A 19,855-nucleotide genomic window follows, 5' to 3' on the forward strand; every position below is an offset into this window, starting at 1 on the left:
TACCCATTCAATGCCTGGAAGATTATTTTTAAACTGAGGGATTGTGCGCCCAGTTTTGTTTAGATAACCCTTAACTATAAATCTAAGGTCTATTTCAGTTAAGGGGAATCCAAATTCAGCCATCTTACAAATATGTTCCACAAAGACTTTCTCTTGCTTCTCGTCTAACACAGTTGGCCTTCCTGGATTTTTATTAAAAATGTTCTTTAACTTGTTTTTTATTGTACTTCTTGGGATTTTGTACAGTTTAGAGGCACTAGTTTGAGCGCACCTTCCTGATCGAATGTCATCAAGGCATTTTTGTAGAGTTTCATTTGAATAGTCAGCATACTTACGACTACCAACTTTCCGCACATAGTTTCTAGGCATGCTGATTTCACTACCCTTGAATCTCACCTGGAAACAACAAAATGGTATCAGTAAACTGTACCAAAAGATTATTAATGTATATAAAACAATAGGTAACATAATAAACATTCATAAAATAAAATTATAAATTGTGGGGTAACTTTGGCCAATAATAGGCTTGGCCAAAGTTACCCCACTTAGGCTGGAATAGGTTATGCCATAACATTTTTAGCAATAAACAAAAAAAATTGATTACATATTATTGTAATAATTTAGATAATGTCTAACAACTATATATATAAGTAATTAGATTACTTACTTGCTTTGTAAATTCGTATTTAGTTAGGTGTACATGGAAAAGTTTGGAAGATAAATATTGATGTAACCATAACAACAAAACTTTTACTGCCAGTAGTGCCAACCTAAAAAAAGCTGAAAAATTAAATACCCACATAATAATTAAAGTTAAAGTGTAATCTATGATTTGCATGTATGAAAGTGGGAAAAAATATATATTTAATGGGGTTATAAGCTAAATAATCTTTTTAACGAAGTGTGGCCAAAGTTACCCACGCTGGCCAAAGTAACCCCCTTTGACGGTATTCGTGTTGCGTACAAAGTATTGCGCTTAGAGTAGCATATGGCTGCATAGAGCGCATTGCGCTTCAAGAACTGATCTCTATAATAACTGGATAGCGCATCTCTAATATCAAAATTCACGCCAAAATCGCCACATTGGAAAGCCCCAGAACAATGAAATCTGATATGTGTGATAAAGCGATAAGCCGAAAAACAGAACTTAAAGCTTACGGGATTAAAATTATTGGGGCTTTCCAATATGGCGATTTTGGCGTCAAAAAATAAGAAGTTTTGCTCTGAGTTGCGCTATCCAGTAATTATAGAGATCAGTGGCTTCAAGTAGCAACGGCCTAAAGTTTTTTTAATGATTAAGTTCGTGTTTACCGCCTCAATTATTAACTTTGTCGTGTTTCATAAAAGATGGCGAATATTAGCGTTTTTGGTATATTTATTTGACACTTCAAATTAGAGAACTTTTCTTTGGCTTTCAGGTCTATGTTTTTATACGATTCTTAATCAGGATAAAATTCTCTATCATAATTAAAAATAAAAATAGGGGGGGGGGGGGGCAGAGATGTAAATTAGCACCTATATTTTGATGTAACAAGAAAACCTGATGTCAAACATCTTTCATTTATGTATTATTTGGTGGCGCTAGTACATTCAAAATTTCACATTTGTTCACATGTGACAAAAAAGTTAAAAATTTTTTAACCAGTGTGACTTTTTACATATATAATAATTCATTTCAATGCAATATTTGTATTACCCATCAATAGTATCATTAAGAGGGCATTAAAAGAGCCCTCTTAATAGTACTATTAATGGTAATACTAATATTGCATTGAATTGAATTTTAAGTGTGAGAAATAGGCAACAAATTGACCATAAATATTATGTATATATTGTAATGGTGTTTAAAAATTGATATTGTAATTAAAAATTGTCTGTTTATAGTTCTAATTTATCATCAATTATGTGTGAAAGCATTAAACATATAAAAAAGAGGGATGTATTTCTTTTATAATTAGATGGTAATAAAAAAAATCATCTAGAAAAAAAAAAATCTTTAGTGTTTTTCCACAGAAAAAATCTATTTTTACTAAATGTAAACATTGCACACAATCTCAATCATTTCTAACTCAACTTTGTAAAGAAGAGACAAGATAGTCTAAACAATAGACTACAATACTTTTTCGCTTAGAAAAAAGTGTAAAAGATTCGCCACAAAGTGACATGGAGAGCTCCTTGCCACAATTCTAGGACCCAGATATGGCCAAAATCATGCTGCCACCTAGCTCTCAAATGTTAACAAATTGGATTTCTCAGAGTGGGACAGAGTTATCTATCCAAATGTTACTTCCTAAAGAAGTTTCCAAGGCAACTCTGGAAGTTTATTGACCTTATATAATATTCCAAAGGTGTAAAACGAGGCCATCAAGGAATCCAAACACGCTTTTGGTTAGTTAACGCATTCTTCTAGAACTAATGCAAATACTAAGTTTTAGGTCAAAGTGCAAAACAAGTTAAGATGAATTACAGTTTGAACAAGGAAATACAGTTTCTTACTTTAATCTAACATTTAAGGTACCTTGATGTGAAACAGAATATTATTTCATTCATAGAATAATTTATATTCATGTACTTTGAGACATTTGCATACTTTTCTAGTTTTCACTACTGGTCTATCAACTGCTCTATCATACTCAACCATTGTAATTTGTCCAGGGAAAAGTACTCTTTGGCAGACAAAGATTACAAACTCAAGTTTTTGTTTTCTTTTTGAATTATTTGCTTTCTCACTTTCTTTTTATTGTCTTGTTTATTTTACTGCATGTTTCTGATGCAGAACTGTAGCCATAAAAGGAAAATTCAATTGGGTTTTTTCAGACCATTTATAGGTCTTTATGTTTTGTTTTTCTTTTTCTTTTTTTTTTTTCAATTTGGTTCATCAACTTTGCTTTGAGGTAACATCTTAATCCATTTCAATCTACATCTTTATTGTAGGAACTTCAAACTAACAGGAAAAGTAGCCTTATTATTTTATTTTGTTTATACCAGATTACAAAGTACTAAGTTTGTCCTGTATGAAAACGTTGTCCTGTATGAAAATGTGGCTTCCAGAGCTTCTGTATTGTAAGATTCTCTTTTTAAATTGTGTGAAATCTTCAATTACAATCACTGCAGAGACATTTTGGAACCCAACTGCAAACTGTCTTTTTATGGCCAGCAGATGAGTTTTTGTACTCATGAAGAATTTTTACTTCATTATAGCTGTACACTTTTCGTAGAGGAACATTCTGCAAGTTTTAGTATAGAGATTGAATGTATTTTCTCACAGTTCTTTATTAACTTCTGAAAAGTATATTTTACATGAATCCCTAATTACCTCTTCTCTAAAACTTTCGGACAAAATAATAGTTTTTTACTAATATTAGCTAGGCAACATTATTTGATTGTAAACTTTGAAGTTTACAATAAAGGTGAATGAAGTACCACGTGAAAACTGCGACTGTTTATCGTGTACTGAAAAACATTTTCTGGGTCTGAAATTTGAAAAATCCGCTAGAAAAATATCGGCCGCATTAAAATATCATTTCCGCCTGATTGAAAAGTAAACAACCATTATTTACGAGAACAGAATACAACGAAAAGATCGAAAAATGGTTCGTTATGTAGAGGTTTGTTTTTTTTTTCAAAATTTGTTAGAAAAAAACTTAAGGGAAGTAGAGTTTATTTGTTATAATGGAGATATTGGTTATATCTGAATTCTATTTTGTTTTTAAAATTCAATAACCTGAACCAAAAGTTGCACGACCTTAGTTATTGTAATATTCTGTAAGGTTATTATAATAATTTACATTTAGATTTCTCACATAGGAACTCGGTAAGCATTAAATATTTTTACATGGAGGTTTTTTAATAGACACGCTTTGCTGCGTATAAGTGTCCGACGTCAATTTGCCACATTGTCTCCCTAATATTAAAAAATACACGCGATTGCTTAAGAGACCAAAAGCTACGCAAAGTATTTTATTACATACTAACCAAAGTCTCTCCATCTTTGTTATTTTCAATTTTATATTAAAAAGTAGCAATCGTAAATTCAGTATTATAACTTAAGCACCGCGAAAAAGTTTCAATTTGATACAATTTTCTTAAGTTGCACAATGAAGTCTTACATTTCGTAATTTAAGCTAAATTACATAAACATCACGAAAAGTTATTCTCTAAGATTTCACTTACATCACAACTCCGTTAGAATCGGTTTTAATTGTTTTTATATTCTCATGTTAAAGATTTAATTAAATCTCTGGAGAGTTCATTTTTTTATTGGCTCTATAGATGTCTTGTGTTTTAGTATATAAAACTTGCAAATGAGTTTCAGTTGGGCTTCGTTGAATTATATATTGTTACGAATGGGTTAAAAAATTTAACTAAATGGAATAAATCTCAAAGGACGAGCTTCATCCACATTTTTGTAGATGAAGCTCGCCCTTTGAGGGCCTAAAAACTTAATTTAAAAACTTGCTTAAAACTCTACCAATTTAATTAACTAACTTGAATTTAAAAATTCTTTTTCAGGCAATTAAGATAAAAATGAGCAAATCGAACAAGAATAATGCGATTATTATTGCCACAGCTTTAATTTACGTTATACATCTTGTGTTCAACGTCTTGGCGGGAAAAGGAGGCAGTTCATTGTTCCCCGATACTACCGCCAATGTTTCTAAAAAGTTTCATCTTGAGCTGACTCCTGTGGGTGCAACATTTTCAATATGGGGCTTCATCTTTCTTTTTCAGCTTATGTGGATTGTTTATACAATCACAACAACATGCCGAAAAGATAAAGCCGCAGATATACTTTCCATTAAGTTTTTCATCAGCTTCAATCTAAACATTCTACTTATCGTTATTTGGCTGCTGTTATGGTCTCGCCAAAAGACTGAGCTATGCCTAGCTGTTATTACCCTAGGACAGCTTTTTCTCAATTTCACTTTAGCTACAGCTTGTATCGATTTAAAGAATTTTCTCTCGACTCCAACTTTAGTCGGTAAAAGTGACGTGTGGTATCAGCGCGCTCTTGTTCAAAACGGAATTTTGTTCTACGCAACGTGGACAACAATTGCAACAATCATCAACCTCGGAGTAGTATTGACATATAATTACGGATTTTCCTCTGAAAATGTGTCTTTCACTTTGTTATCAGTGGTAGGGGTTCTGGCTATCGCATGGTTTATTTTGGAGAATTTTTTTCTAAATGCATACACGGAGTACACCTTTTCGGCATACATAACGCTGATCTACGCGTTAGCTGGGGTCTTCGCAAACAACTACAACAAAAATTCAACCATTGCAGAGCTTGTGTTTGGATTACTTTTAACATCGATTGCTCTATTTGCAACAAGAGTTCTAGTTCTGATTTTTCGAAAACGAACAGAAGGGAAGAAAGAATTTATGTAATATCCGATGTGTTGCTTTTTTAAAAAAACAACGTGAAAAAAAAAAAACTTAACGGATTTTTCAAACTTTCTTTTGTTAAAAATAATACTTTCGCTACAATCTTATTTGTTTTTATTTGCAACGAAAACCATCGTGAAACCATTTTTTATTTGTCAGAGTCAAATTGTAATACAGTTCCAAAGTATATAAAACACGGGTATCAATCCATACACTAAAGTTTAACTTTTAAAGTTTTAATGCGATGGAATGCCTCAAAGTGCTATAGTAATTTAGTTAAAAAACTTAGTCCCAAAAAATACTTAGGTTATTTTTCTCAAAACAAGAAAAACACACGGTGCCTTATACTTATCCTAATTGTCTCTATGTATAAAATATGAAGGCATAGAAAAATGACATCTGCATCTGTATTTCTTTCTAAGGAGGCAAAAACAATTTTTTATGTCTTCTTTAACAGCTGCTCACAACTTTTTAAAAAATATGGAGCACAACCATATATGAAGGCTTTTGTAAATGCTACAAACTATCAAATATTATATATATGTGTGTTATTGTACAAAATACACACTTAAAATTACAAAACGCAACATGAAAATCGAATAACTGAATCGTTTTCAACAAATGTTCAAAATCTATTTTTACCAAAAATAACAAGACGTTAATAATATTTCTAAATTTTTTAAGTTTTTTAAAGTTTGAATATAGTACTAATAAAAACAAAAAACAAAAAACGTTTGGTTGGTCTATTTGATCCAAAAGTTTGTTTAGGTCTTTTATAGCTCTCCGACTTAGAGGGAGAAAATTGTTTCAAAAGTTGGTGTAAACTAAACTTTAAAAACAAAAATCGACCTCCCATGGTATGCTTTAAAACAGTCAAATAGAGGGGCCGGTTGTCAGGTCCTCTGGAGATTAACTTTCATATTGCAGTCAGTTTTTAGACTAAAGGATTCAATAATGAAATACTACAATAATTCCAATAACATCAAGTAAGTGTTAACATGTAATACAGTTTACAGGTTATATTTTATTACTAATTATTACTATTGTATTTTGTATTGTATTATACTGTATTTACTTCCTTTTAAACTGAGATAAACAGGACTAGCTATAAGAAGATTTCATATAGCAAAAATGATTGTTCAATACAAAAATTAAAATGCTCTTTTGTTAAATAAGCTGAATTGACCTTAATTATTTGACTATAGTTTCACTTATGATACAGAAATACCTAAAAATATTTTACTATTTCACTATCAATAGTGAAATAATTAGAGCTGCTGAATCCAAGTTAAATTTAAGTTTTTATGAATCATTAAAAAATTTTAAAGTTTATAAGATTCTGATATATCTGCATAATGATACTATGTTTAATAAAACTGTTGTTGAATTTTGAGACATAAGTATTTTTTACTTGAAATGATTTATTAATAATGAATTTTATTTAATTTTTATTAAATTAGATTTAATAAATAATAATGTTTGAAAAATTTAAAAAATTCATTTAAAAAAAGGTGAAGTAATTAAGAATTACTTATTCAAAATAGTGCCAATTTTTAAATAAAATTTCAAGCATGATTTTTAGACTTCTGCAAAGCTATTGACTCCAAAGTTTCAGGGTATGCTACAATTACTATTACCTAAGGTTTGATACACTTAGCAATAAAATGGACAAATATTCAAAAAGGATGATTTTTTAAAAAATTTTTGTTTAATTATAATAAAAAAATTTGTATAACTGACTTTTATTTAAGAATTTAGCTTTTTTTTTTTTTTTTTTTGGTACAATCTCCAGATAACACAAAAATTTCTTGTCAAAATCATTATTAGAAGTTAAAAAATTGCAATATTGTGTTGCATAATTTTTAAAAAAGAAGTGGGAGAAATCTACAAAAGTTTTTGTCTATAAATTCTTTCTTAATAGTTCTCAACATCTTTATTCTGCTCATATCTGCTGTTGAAGATTTTTTTTTCATGAAATTTGACCAAATTTTTTTTCAATGCAATCTCCAATAATAAATCAGTTTTTATGTGTAATTTTTTATAACAGTATATTACTAAAATCTAATATAGCAGATCATACAGCTATTTTAACAATATTTTAATTTAGGTAAACCTCTCTAGGAGATTTTTTGCAACTAATTTTTTTGATTGCTCTATTACTATTATTCTGAGTTAGTCTGTAAATTCACTTTGACAAATTTCCTCTCTGCTCCATTCTTGAAAAAGGTTTTTAAAATTTCCACTATTACTAAAAGAAGGTTTATTTTAGATTTGTAATTAGATTTACCTGTTAGTTTATTTGGCTCCTATGTTCACCAGCTACTTATGCATGTGTCAATATTTAAGTCATTCAACTTCGTCAAAGATACTTAAGTTTTTGGAAAGCTGTTGCCCAAATACTCTTATTAATTTTTGTAATTTAAATTAATTTTTATTACATTTTTGAAACAAAAATTCTTTTTTATCAATAAAAATATTTGGCCCATATGGTTAAGATTTGTTCATATCCATATATTAGGATGCCTCTGTCTTTAATATAAGATGTATACCTGTTCTTACAAACATTTCAATGTTAACTAAAAACATTTTAATGAAGATATTACAGGAAATATAAGTGTATGTAACACTGATTATCAAAAGGAACCATACTATCCATTTTTATTTCTAAGATATTTTTTCTGACTGTATACAAATGTAATATATAAAAATGCTTTGTATTGTATGTTTGTATATGGTTTGCAAGATTAAATTTTACTAAAAAAGTAAAAGCTAAAACTATGATAATTGTATTTTAAAGTTATTTAATCTTAAATCTGTTAATAACAAGATATTTATTTACCATAATTCAACATAACTATGTTTAGGATTATACATAAAAATAAATAAATAGATAAAAAAAAAAAAAAAAAAAATGATATGAATGATTTTGATGATATCACTTATAAAAGATTATATAAACAGTTATGTTAATTATATTGTATTAAAGGATTATATTAAATTATGCTATATTAAACGAGGATATTATAAGAATGACTAAGATATATTAATTAAAAATCTGCATTGAAATCTGAACAACACACTCTGCCCCCTCCCACCCTTAACAATACTTTGTTGAAGCAAACGAAAATCTTCTAGATGTTACTATTTTATATCTAATATCACATCTATATACGGTATAAAATTTCACATTATATGATGATAAAGACATTTAATTAATTAATCTCTGGCAAATCTTGGTTTAAATTTGTTTCTGACTCTTTAAGTTAAAAACCAACTCTCTACATAACATTTGCTAAAAAAGTTGTTTCTTATTATTTGCCTACATTTTTCTAATATATAAAAATATCAATATTTATAATGGATTTTTATTCCAGTAAATTTCCTAAATAGAACTTTAAGTTGTAAGTTAAATCTCTGGAATATATTTTTGTTGATATTGGGGCACTATGCTTTATAACTAAATACCCAGCTAGGACATAACAGACATCCATTAATACAGTCATCAAAACTAAACCTGGTTTGTAACAGAGATTGGAAACTTTGATCAACTTTTAACAGCTATCTAACCATTAGGCAACAAATATATATGATTGCACTTTAATTAGTTATGCAAATTATATATAATCTATGTAAATACTGTTATTCAATATATTCTTTATTTTGTAGATTTTCCAATTTCTTAGTTTGTCTAATTGTTGAATTAACTCAAAAGTTCTATAAATTTGTTTTCTCACATTCATTGAGTTTCTGATTAATTTTCTTTTAGTTATAAATGGGACCAAGTCAGCCGAGCAATTTTCCAAAGATATCCAAACCCTTGGAGCAAACATGTTTATAGTGAAGATACAATTAGTAGAACTGTTGAAGGCTCCATACTTAAAACTGTCCGTCTAATTACTAAAAAAACAACAGTCAAAGCTCCACAATTTATGGGAAGAGTTACGTTCAATATATTCTTTATTTTGTAGAAACTCAAGGCTACTAGAAAGTACTAGTAAGATAAAAACTCATTCCAGAATACAAATAATTTTTGTTAGATGCTTTATTTTTGGTAAGTTCAATGAAATTGTATTTGTTTGTAAACAGGATTTATTTAAAAAAAAGAAAAAATTTATTAAATTATATTTTAGTTTGTTCCTGCTGGACCAGTTTGCATAGTTGAAGAGTCGCATGTTGATGCAAAGAAAAGAACGATTATTACATACACAAGAAATACTGCCTTCACCCATATAGCTAATGTTGTTGAGCGTTGTGAATTTGCCCTTTCAAAGGATAACAAAAACAAGTATGTCTTTAATTTTTATTAATAAATAAACTAAAAAGTTTATTGATTTTATACTTTATTCTTAAATTAACTTTTTAAACTAAGAGTATTCTAAAACTATACGTGCTGCATTTTTGTATGGTAAGTTTTGTGTGTGTAGGAAGGTGCAATGAAATTTTGTGTTTTTTGCAGAATGCTGATAAAGAGGGAAGCATGGGTTAGCTCTGATGTTTATGGCTTATCCAAAGCTATAGAAATGTTTTTCTTCGATCGCTACAAAAAACAAGTCAAAAAGGTGTGTAGTGCTTGCACATTTATTTATATTGCAGATATTTAGCAGACTTTGTTCAAGTTCATGTCTTTAATAACTTTTTATTAGTAATATCAGTAATAAAAAGTTGTTCCCAAGTTATTGATATCCAAAATTTGGCATGCATTTTATTTTGGTTTAGCTTTATGCATGTTAATAAATTTTAATGCAAAATCTTTTTATAAATTTTTCTTCATACTAAATAAATTATTTAGCATAATTGTAAATTTTTAAAAATCTTTAATAACATGAATATTAATTATAATAGTTAAAATAATAACTGACAATTTTCAAAGACAAGGAATCAAAAAGATACTGATAAAATACAAATAAAAAATTGAAAATAAAGTAGTTTTATGCATTTAACCCATCCAGCTGCAACAAAAGTTTACAAATAAAAAAAAACCTTTTGAACAGATGGAATATTTTAGTAAGTTTTAACTGCTTGTCTTGAAAAGAAGAAACAAAATCTTGTACATAGTCTTTTTTATTTTGCTTTTTTCCACTTCATTAAATAATACTTTTAAAAGTTCAGGTTTATTTCTGGGTTTTCTTAAACCTTAATTCAGCACTATACTTGCAACACATCTTCAATGACTATTTAAAGGAACTGCTTTTAAAATTATAATTAACTAAAATTTTATTTCAAAGAAATTGTAAAATATAAGATGTTGGCATTAGGCATATTGCTAGATATTTCATACTTAACTAACTTGGTGAAATCCTGCAAAATGTCAACCCAAATGTATGAAAATGAAATTTTACATTTTGTTTTTATTCTGCTTAAGATCACATTTGTTACGGTTAAATGCAAGTTTTGTAATTTATCAGCATAAGTTTCTTCTCAATACACATTTGTTATCAAAGTTACTTTTTCAAAAGCTTTTATGTTTACTAACTTGTTTTAAAATGTAGTTACAGAAGTAGAATCTTAAATGGATGATCCTTTGGTAATTACAGGTTCTACAGCTTCTTAACATGCTCCTTAAGAAAAGGAGTTCTCTTTTTTTTTTAATGAAATTCACTGCTTGGTGTTTTCTGAGAACAAAAAAATGTTTTAAATTTATCTAAGACCATAATGCAAGAATTTTAGGCATAAAAATTAATATTTTCTATTTAATTGGTAAAAACACAATCAGTGCAACATAAATTATTAATTAATAAAAAGTTCTTGTAAACAAAGAACAAGAATCCAAGCTTTGAAAATTGGGCTAAAAAAATGCAGATATTAATAATCAAATTTATGTGAAAAAATTACGAGTTTGTTGCCTAAGCCAAACATTTTGGCTTTTGCAACAAATTTAGTAAATACAGGGCCAAAAGTCACTTAAAAATGAAAAAACCTTTTTACTTAAAATTATTTAATAATTTTCTTTTTAACATTTTAATGAATGCATCTTGGAGGCTTTTTAGAGTAAAAAAATTAAAGATAACATTTTTGAAATGATCCCCTTTTCACAAAGGTGAGCTCTTTCTATGTCACTCCATAACTGCTGGCAAAGCAACTCTATCATTCGAATTTCCTAACGAATATTGTCTTTCATCTCAGCAGTAGTTCGTTCAGACTGTCAGATCAGGGGATGTGACGGCCAACAAAACTACGCATTTCCAGAAAGTTTTTCTCTCCGAAGAATTGCCTTAACAGTTGTATGGTCTCTCGGGCTGAGAGAACCTTTTTGCAACCACCATATTTTAGGTGTATTCTCACACCAGGAAGTAAAATTTCTTAGTTTTTTGTAATATCTTTTACAGTTAATCGTGACCGTAATTGTTATTCTCGAAGAAGTACAGACCAAACAAATGTTATTCCGGACCAAACTGTAACTCTGGGATTTTTAGTTCCCCCAAAATCTATGAAATTGTCTATTCACTAAACCATTTAAGTGAAAATGGCCTTTCTATCCCATCACCAGTTTGTTAACAAAGTTGCCGCTTTCTCTGGTCTTCTCTTGAATACCTAAACAATAGTTCAGCCGTGCTTGAAGATCCATCGGCTTTAACTCCTGTACTAGTTGGAAACACTTGAAAACCTCTTTGTATGCGCCTTAAAATCTGAAAACATGTATGCATGCATGTTTTCAGATTTACATTCATACATACATACATACATACATACATACATACATACATACATACATACATACATACATACGTACGTACGTACGTACGTACGTACGTACGTACATACATACATACATACATACATACATACATACATACATACGTACATACATACATACATACATACATACATACATACATACATACATACATACATACATACATACATACATACATACATACATACACACACACAAACATACGTGTTGGATGTTTACATTTAGTTCATAGAAGGCCGTGAGAGCATAAACATGTCATACGCAAATCTAACTTCTTGTGAGTAATAAAGTTTTTAATGGAAGAAAATTATCGTGAAATTACTTCACTATTATCGATAAGTAAACCACATACGGTAAAAAGTAACTCTCTCAGACGAATTTTAGTTTAATCTTTTTGAAAGTAATGATAAACAACTTGTTCTAAATTCTAATTGTCTCATCGCCACGAAAAATGACATTTGGTACTAAATTCCTATTGTAAAACACGGTGGGGGAAGTGTGATGTTTTTGGGGATTTTTTTCTGCACAAAGAACAGGTCCATACATCGAGATCAACAGAAATATGAACTCTAGTATTTACAAGGATATTTTAGAAAACAGTTTATCTTACGCTGAAGAAACAATGCCGCAGAATTGGAGATTTCAGCAGGATAATGAACCGAAACATACATCCTAAATGTTAAAACAGTGGTTTTCTGCCTTAAATATGTCTTAAGCTGGCCATCTCAATTACCGGGCTTGAACTCAGTAGAACACTTAAGGGAAATTCTCGATCGTCAAGGTCGAAAGCATAGATATTTAAATAAAGCTTTATTTTTCAAGTCATTGAAGGAAGAATGGGATAAGATTCCACCTGCTTGTATCAACCGATTAATTACTTAATGACATCGTTGTGTAGCTGTTATTGCTGCAAAGGGTATGGCTACAAAATATAAAGCATAACAATATTCATAAAAATGAACAAAAATTAATATAAAAAATTAACATAAAAATTTATTTTAAGTAACATAAAAATTAAAAAACAGAAATTTGGATTTTAAGGATTTTTCTTTAAGTAAAATGTTGCCGGAAACTTTTGCACATGTAAATTTAACAATTACAATGATAAATACATTCACAAGCAACCATAACATCCTTTTGCTATATTATTTTGTTTCCTGTATTTCATACTAACATCTCATAATGATTGTAAATCATGAGTCTTTTTTAAAAGTAAATTAGAGTACGAAATGTTTATAAAACGATGCGCTCTTTTCTCAAATGAAATTACTGATATTGCCATCAATAAGGACGCAAATTTATTAAATAAAAAAAAAAGAACTGGTAAGCAAGTGTAGACACATGGATAAGTATATGCTGCGCCATCACCAGTAAGGACTAATGAAAAAACAATGAGCACAATTCATTTTTTAACGGCTTTTTTTTTTTTCTTTAACGTTTTCTTTTGTAAGGTTTTTTTCTTATTGCATATTTTGGCTGATGATGTAAACTTTAAGTTCCAACAAAGTTGTCATCTTTCGCTGTATTTTCAATGTAATTGCTTTTGTCAGCGGACTATTTGAACACTCAAGAGTTAAGAAAATTTTAAAAATCATATATACATAAATTAGAAAAAGATTTATTTGATTTTTAAATGGTAAATTGATTTTTGGTCCACCCTGTATGTTCTTTTCTTAAAACAAATGTGTTAACAAATATAGGTAGACAACCGTGTGAACCAATTAAGTTAAAGAAATTTCTGTAACGAAAGTCTTATTTCTTTTTCATTACAACACGCACTAAACATTTTTTAATTTTTCTGTTTTATCGACATCAAAAACCGTGAGTTTACGACCACAAAGTTAGACGATCACATCACTATTCAAAATATATTATAATCGTTTAAGTTACTTAACACTATCTATATTTACTCTATGAAAAAATTATTAACCGATTAGTTTAACAATTGAGACGATATGCTTTCCGACAGACCGTTTTTGTCGGTGTTTTAATTTTTATTGTAATTATGTTTGATTCCCTATTTTAAATTTTAGTCTTTAAAAGGATTGGAATATATTCTCAACAAGATGTATGTACCAGAGAAGATACCTTGCTGCGAAATGTCACACCCATTATCTCGAAGCGTACCATTGCCGCATGGAATCTAGTTTTTGTAGAAAATATATTCTTCGCATTTTTACTTCGTTTTTGTTGTTGTACATTTAGTTTTCGCCATTTTTTTAAATAAAAGAAATATATTCTAGTTAGGCATTTACAGTAGCTTGTACCGGTAGCGTGGCTCGTTCTGACCGCAGCTTGTACCGGTAGCATGGCTCGTTCTTATAGAATGATTTATTTTAAAATATACAGTCACTGTAGAAGATTCAGGTTGAATACAAAAAACGAAATAACTTTTATTCTACTTTTTTACATTTTCTAAGTATTCTGAGATTTATGCAAGATTTTTTTAAGCGGTTCTCAGAACTATGCGATCATTTTTTAACGTTCTCTGAGTTAAACAAGATTTTTAAAAAAAAGTAGAGTTTCTTTTGGGTGCTGTAATTATTTACCAATACTTTTCTGTAGATTGACGCGGTTAAAATTTTTAGTGTAACTTCGTCAGTTGACCATAGTTTCAGTATCAGTAGGTGGCGATTATACAGCTTAAACCTCTACATTTATCTCAACAAATGAGGTGACAAAAAATTTAAGTATTTCTTAGGATATCAATTTCTCGCTTTCTGAAAGAGAGATTTCAAAGTAGAGAGTGTTTTCTACTTTGATGACGTGCGACTTTATCGCAACTTTTCAAAAAGAAATTAGGATGATTTGGATGTTGACACAATTCCAAACTGTGCCAAATTTTTGCCAGTACTAGACACTCAAAAGATTCCATACATTTTCTTATTCCCTTAAGGTCTGATCGAGTTTTCGACGTTAAGTTTAATTCCAAAACAGAATCTATTGCATTTTTAACTTCAATAATTTTCTTCAGCAAGTGGTTCAACACTTTCAATTCTTGCAGAGCAGCGTGTATTTGACAGTGTAGAAAGAATATTCAGCATTATTTTTTAATATTTCCCATCTTTGTGGGCTACTATTAAATATATCGTATAATGTTTGTATGGAGCCGAAAAATCTTACAACATGAATACAAATTTCTGCTGTATGAACACCGCATAAATTTAAACTATGACATGCATAAGGAAAGAATATTTCTAACAAATTAATTTGTGAAATGTGAGCTTGTGCGCCTTTACATGATCCACTCTTGTTGGATACGTTATCATATCCTTGTGCGCGACAGCCGCTTGTAGGGATATTTAACCCCTATGTATATTGTATCAACATCTTCTCCAGTCTTCTTATTGCAGTCAATAAATGCAAGAAATCTTTCCATAACTTCGAATTTGTTGGAATTAATACTAACGTAGGGGAACATGGGGCAAGATGATGAACGTTTTGAAACTTACGTCATCTTTAGTCAATAACTGTTTTAGTAAGTAAAACTTTATCAAGAAATGATAAAAAATTATTATGCGTTTTTTATTTAACAAAAAAGAAACCTTATAAAAATTGAAAAAAGCCTGGAAAAAAATCATCAACTAATTTTATCTCAAATCTTTACCCTGCATTCGGGGCACAAGATAGTGACTTTAAAAAAAGTAAATTCCATGGCATCATTACCTTCTCAGATGACACGATATCATAAAATTTTAGTTTATAAGATAAGTAACATAAATGGTCATGTAATTTTGAAAACAATTAAACTATATATTTTTATAGGGCCTTGCAAAAAAAGCCTACTAATCAGTTCATAGAAAATTCCAACACATTAAAATAAAGCCAATGTCAAACAAAATACTTTAATGCATAAAAAAGCAATATAACAATCACTAAGTACACAAGACAAGTTTACCACAGCACAAGTTTATAGTAAAACAAGTAGTTCGGCGAAACGACGAACGAGTCATCTTGCCCCGTTCAACTTGCTCCTTGGCTACACAATCTTCAAAATGATTTAGAATTCGACATCTATAAGTTATCATAGCTTAATACTACTTGTATGGCTTCCAAATTGAGCAAACTGAATGAGAAATTCTCAGTACAAAACTTTGCAAACTCTACCAATTAACTCCGTTTTCGTTTTTATGTCATAACTTTTTTCCCTGAATAGCAAATTTAATTTTGAAAAAAGATTCTTGACCAGCGTAAAAAGTTCTACCAGTATACTTATTAAGTTCATTAACATCAAATTTAATTTCCGAGAGTTTTATGTCCATTTTTCAAAAAAAGAAAAAAAATATCATCACGCATTCGAAAACTTAACAAATTATCGAAAAACTTTTCTTTTTTAAATTAGAATTTGATATAGTCTTATTAAAAAAAAAATCCTCTACAACATGATCAAAAAATATTTGCGAAAAGTTTATTTAATAACTAATTAAGAACAAAAGAATAAGCATAGTCATAGCTATTTCATTCTACCCTCTATTTCATTCTACCCTGTTTTACTATATAATATTTTTCCCTTGAAATATTTATCAAATCGACTATAACATCGTAAACTTAAAACCTTTTTGTTCACAAATGTTGCACAAAAATTGATGAAAACAATTCAAAACGAAAAAGAAATAAAAATAAAAAATAAAAATAAAAAATTATAACAGAAAAGAGAAAAACAACTAAACTATGGGGGAGTTTAGCTTAAGACAACCTGTTACATTTTCCTTTCGGTGTATCGCTTTGTCTCAAGTTACCTATCATTGCTAAGCTTTGTGCGCGGTTCATTATATATTATAATCAAACTTATTCAAAAATGTCCTCAAAAAAAAACTTGCATAAAAAGACTCTTGCATAAAGAATATTTCTAATAGCAAACAATTCACATTTTATAGTAGAAAATGCTCATTAAAACACTACATGTAACTGAAGTACAGAAGGCAAATCTGGAAAACAAAGTATTGACCTCCAGGGTGGTATTGAATACCCAAAATAATGTTCAAGAAGAATGTCGAGTATTCAAAAACAATATAATCATGTAATCAAAATGTTTATTTAGAAAAGTTTATCATGAAAAGCTCAGAGAGTCAACAAGTTGGAAAAATCGTAGGATTGAGATTATCGAGAAAGATGGACATTTTAATAAAATAAAGAAGAAAAAAACTCCATTTTCAACGTTGCGCAAAATTTTATTGATCATAGGTTTTATCAAAAAAACGTACGTTATAATTTTGGACATATTTAATTTTGAATATAATCATTCAAAATTAAAATGAAAGCTTTTTATTTATATCACTGTCAGATCATCGCTGTTAAGTTTTCTTTAATAGTTTCCTTATTCTATTGTTGGCCTTGTTATAAGCTGCGCTTTTTCAAAGACAGACTTTTTCAAAGCAGGTGTATTTTTGATTGTAGAAAAAGATTAATAGAAACTTCTGCACAGTGTTCTTTTTTTATTTCAAGCGAATGAGTTTTGATTTCGAGTGAATAAGCTATTTTCAATGTAGAAAAGTAAAGACGTAGGAGAGATAGAAAAAGCTACTTCAAAATTATTTTTTCTTTCTTTGCATCTTTCTTAAGGGAAAATATCCAGAACGAAACATTTTTGCAGAGGTCTTGAGAAAACCATGGTAAAACGCTTTTTTAAATTTGTCAGTGCCACAATTATCTGTCAATTATCTGTCAATTATCTGTCAATTAATAGAATATGTAAAACTTACGATATATTACGATACACTTCTGTTCTACGAAATTAATTTTATGCAAAAAAGCTACGGGCCGTCATTTCAAAGGTCTATTTTTTTTTTTAGACTGTCAAACTCAGTAAGCAAGAGAAAAAAGGTAAACTAAATTTTTACTACAAAACCTCAAAATTTTACTACAAAACCTCAAAATTTTACTACAAAACCTCAAAATTTTACTACAAAACCTCAAAATTTTACTACAAAACCTCAAAATTTTACTACAAAATCACAAAATTTAACTACAAAACCTCAAAATTTTACTACAAAACCTCAAAATTTTACTACAAAACCTCAAAATTTTACTACAAAACCTCAAAATTTAACTACAAAACCTCAAAGTTTTACTACAAAACCTTAAAATTTTACTACAAAACCTCAAAATTTTACTACAAAACCTCAAAATTTTACTACAAAATCACAAAATTTAACTACAAAACCTCAAAATTTTACTACAAAACCTCAAAATTTTACTACAAAACCTCAAAATTTTACTACAAAACCTCAAAATTTAACTACAAAACCTCAAAGTTTTACTACAAAACCTTAAAATTTTACTACAAAACCTCAAAATTTAACTACAAAACCTCAAAATTTTACTACAAAACCTCAAAATTTAACTACAAAACCTCAAAATTTAACTACAAAACCTCAAAGTTTAAACTACAAAAACTCAAAATTTTACTACAAAACCTCAAAATTTTACTACAAAACCTCAAAATTTAGATGCAGAACTTTAAGTTCATCACGTTGTTATATATTTTCAGATCTTAAACAGCTGTTCGAATCTTTTGATAAAGATCTCAGTGGAACTATTAGCATAGATGAGCTAGAGGAAGTTATTAAATGTCTGAACATTGAAATTCGGAGCGGCGACATGAAGAAGTTGTTCGATGCAGTTGATAAAGATGGTGCGTGTTATTCTATTTTGTGGTTACAATTATAGAACCAACCAAAAAAATACCAGAAACAACCTGATCTTTTATTTTTAAGGGAATGGCTCTATTGAGTTTGACGAATTCGTTGAAGTATTTACAGCTGCTTTTTGCCCTCCTTCTCAAGATGAGCTTGTTGCGTCATTTAGAGCTCTGGATCAAAATGGAGACGGCTTGCTTTGTTACAAAGAAATAAAACAGGCGATGAAAAATGCAGGGCAACCGATATCTGATAGATGCATCAAAGAAATGATAGAGTTTGCTGATAAAAATGGGGATGGGCTGGTCAATTATGAAGGTAACAAACTAAATTTGGACATTTTTCCTTTTAAAAATATTTCTTTATTACAAATAACTATTTGTAACGTGTATAGATGTAAATTTTAACAATTCGCGAGATTAGATTTTGTTATAGCTCCCGTTTCAAACGTTGGGAGAAAATGAGTTATTAATTTTAGCAAGTAATGATTACTTTTAAAATATATATATACATTTTTTTAATTTTTTTTCTAAATAATTTGTTTAAATATAAATTATTTAAAGCATAAGTTATTATTTCTTTAAAAAGAAAAGCTAAAATTTTAAGTAATTTTTACTTTTAGAAAAAAATTAAAAACTTTCTCCCAACGTTTAAAATGGAAGATAGAACAAAATAATTCTAACCTCGTGAATTGTATTTTTTAAAGATTTTTTAAAAGTTTTTATTTGATATTATCATTTGATAATTTGATATTTCTACACTTTTTATCTTTATTTGATATTTTTGTTTGAAAATTTTTATCTAATTTGTTTTTCAAACAGAATTTGTATCAATATTAAAGGCGTGAGCAAGACACGTGGAATGAAAATGTAATAATGTAATGTGAATAAGTAAATGAAAATATAATAATGTAATATAAATAAGTAATGTGTTATGTAAAAATCCAAACTCATTTGAAACTTATTTCAAAATCATTGTAACTATAAAGAAATAATTTTTTATTTATTGTTTGGCGAATCAAGTAAAAATATCTAATAATGAATGAAAAATTTCTATTACTCCGGTGATTTAAGGCCAGTCTTAGAAAATTTCGTTTTCTTTTCGTGTTATTTTTTTTAAACACGTGTGACGCGTT

At 28.9% G+C, this 19,855-nt stretch overlaps 3 protein-coding genes across 3 annotated transcripts; all 3 read left to right on the plus strand.

The window, feature by feature from the left end:
• The first annotated feature begins 1,278 nt into the window (after positions 1–1,278).
• LOC145197656 (uncharacterized) lies at positions 1,279–5,490 on the plus strand. Its single transcript, XM_090097796.1, has 3 exons — positions 1,279–1,789; positions 1,983–3,608; positions 4,513–5,490. The coding sequence occupies exons 2-3, from the start codon at positions 3,591–3,593 to the stop codon at positions 5,389–5,391; spliced, it is 897 nt and encodes a 298-aa protein (XP_089953922.1). The 5' UTR covers positions 1,279–1,789; positions 1,983–3,590; the 3' UTR covers positions 5,392–5,490.
• A 695-nt stretch (positions 5,491–6,185) lies between these two features.
• LOC145197655 (PRELI domain-containing protein 1, mitochondrial-like) lies at positions 6,186–14,257 on the plus strand. Its single transcript, XM_090097797.1, has 5 exons — positions 6,186–6,374; positions 9,155–9,326; positions 9,519–9,673; positions 9,845–9,947; positions 14,116–14,257. The coding sequence occupies exons 1-5, from the start codon at positions 6,343–6,345 to the stop codon at positions 14,227–14,229; spliced, it is 576 nt and encodes a 191-aa protein (XP_089953923.1). The 5' UTR covers positions 6,186–6,342; the 3' UTR covers positions 14,230–14,257.
• Positions 14,258–17,564: 3,307 nt separating this feature from the next.
• Positions 17,565–19,800, plus strand: LOC149884288 (uncharacterized). Its single transcript, XM_090098186.1, has 5 exons — positions 17,565–17,694; positions 17,875–17,905; positions 18,573–18,716; positions 18,799–19,038; positions 19,542–19,800. Exons 1-5 carry the CDS (start codon positions 17,692–17,694, stop codon positions 19,565–19,567), a joined length of 444 nt encoding a protein of 147 aa, XP_089954312.1. The 5' UTR covers positions 17,565–17,691; the 3' UTR covers positions 19,568–19,800.
• Positions 19,801–19,855: the final 55 nt, after the last annotated feature.

This window comes from Hydra viridissima, unplaced genomic scaffold, assembly GCF_058129835.1.
Source record: "Hydra viridissima isolate aposymbiotic clone 2 unplaced genomic scaffold, HvirCarnegie_v1 scaffold_9, whole genome shotgun sequence".
In the NCBI taxonomy this organism is placed as follows: Eukaryota; Metazoa; Cnidaria; class Hydrozoa; order Anthoathecata; family Hydridae; genus Hydra; species Hydra viridissima.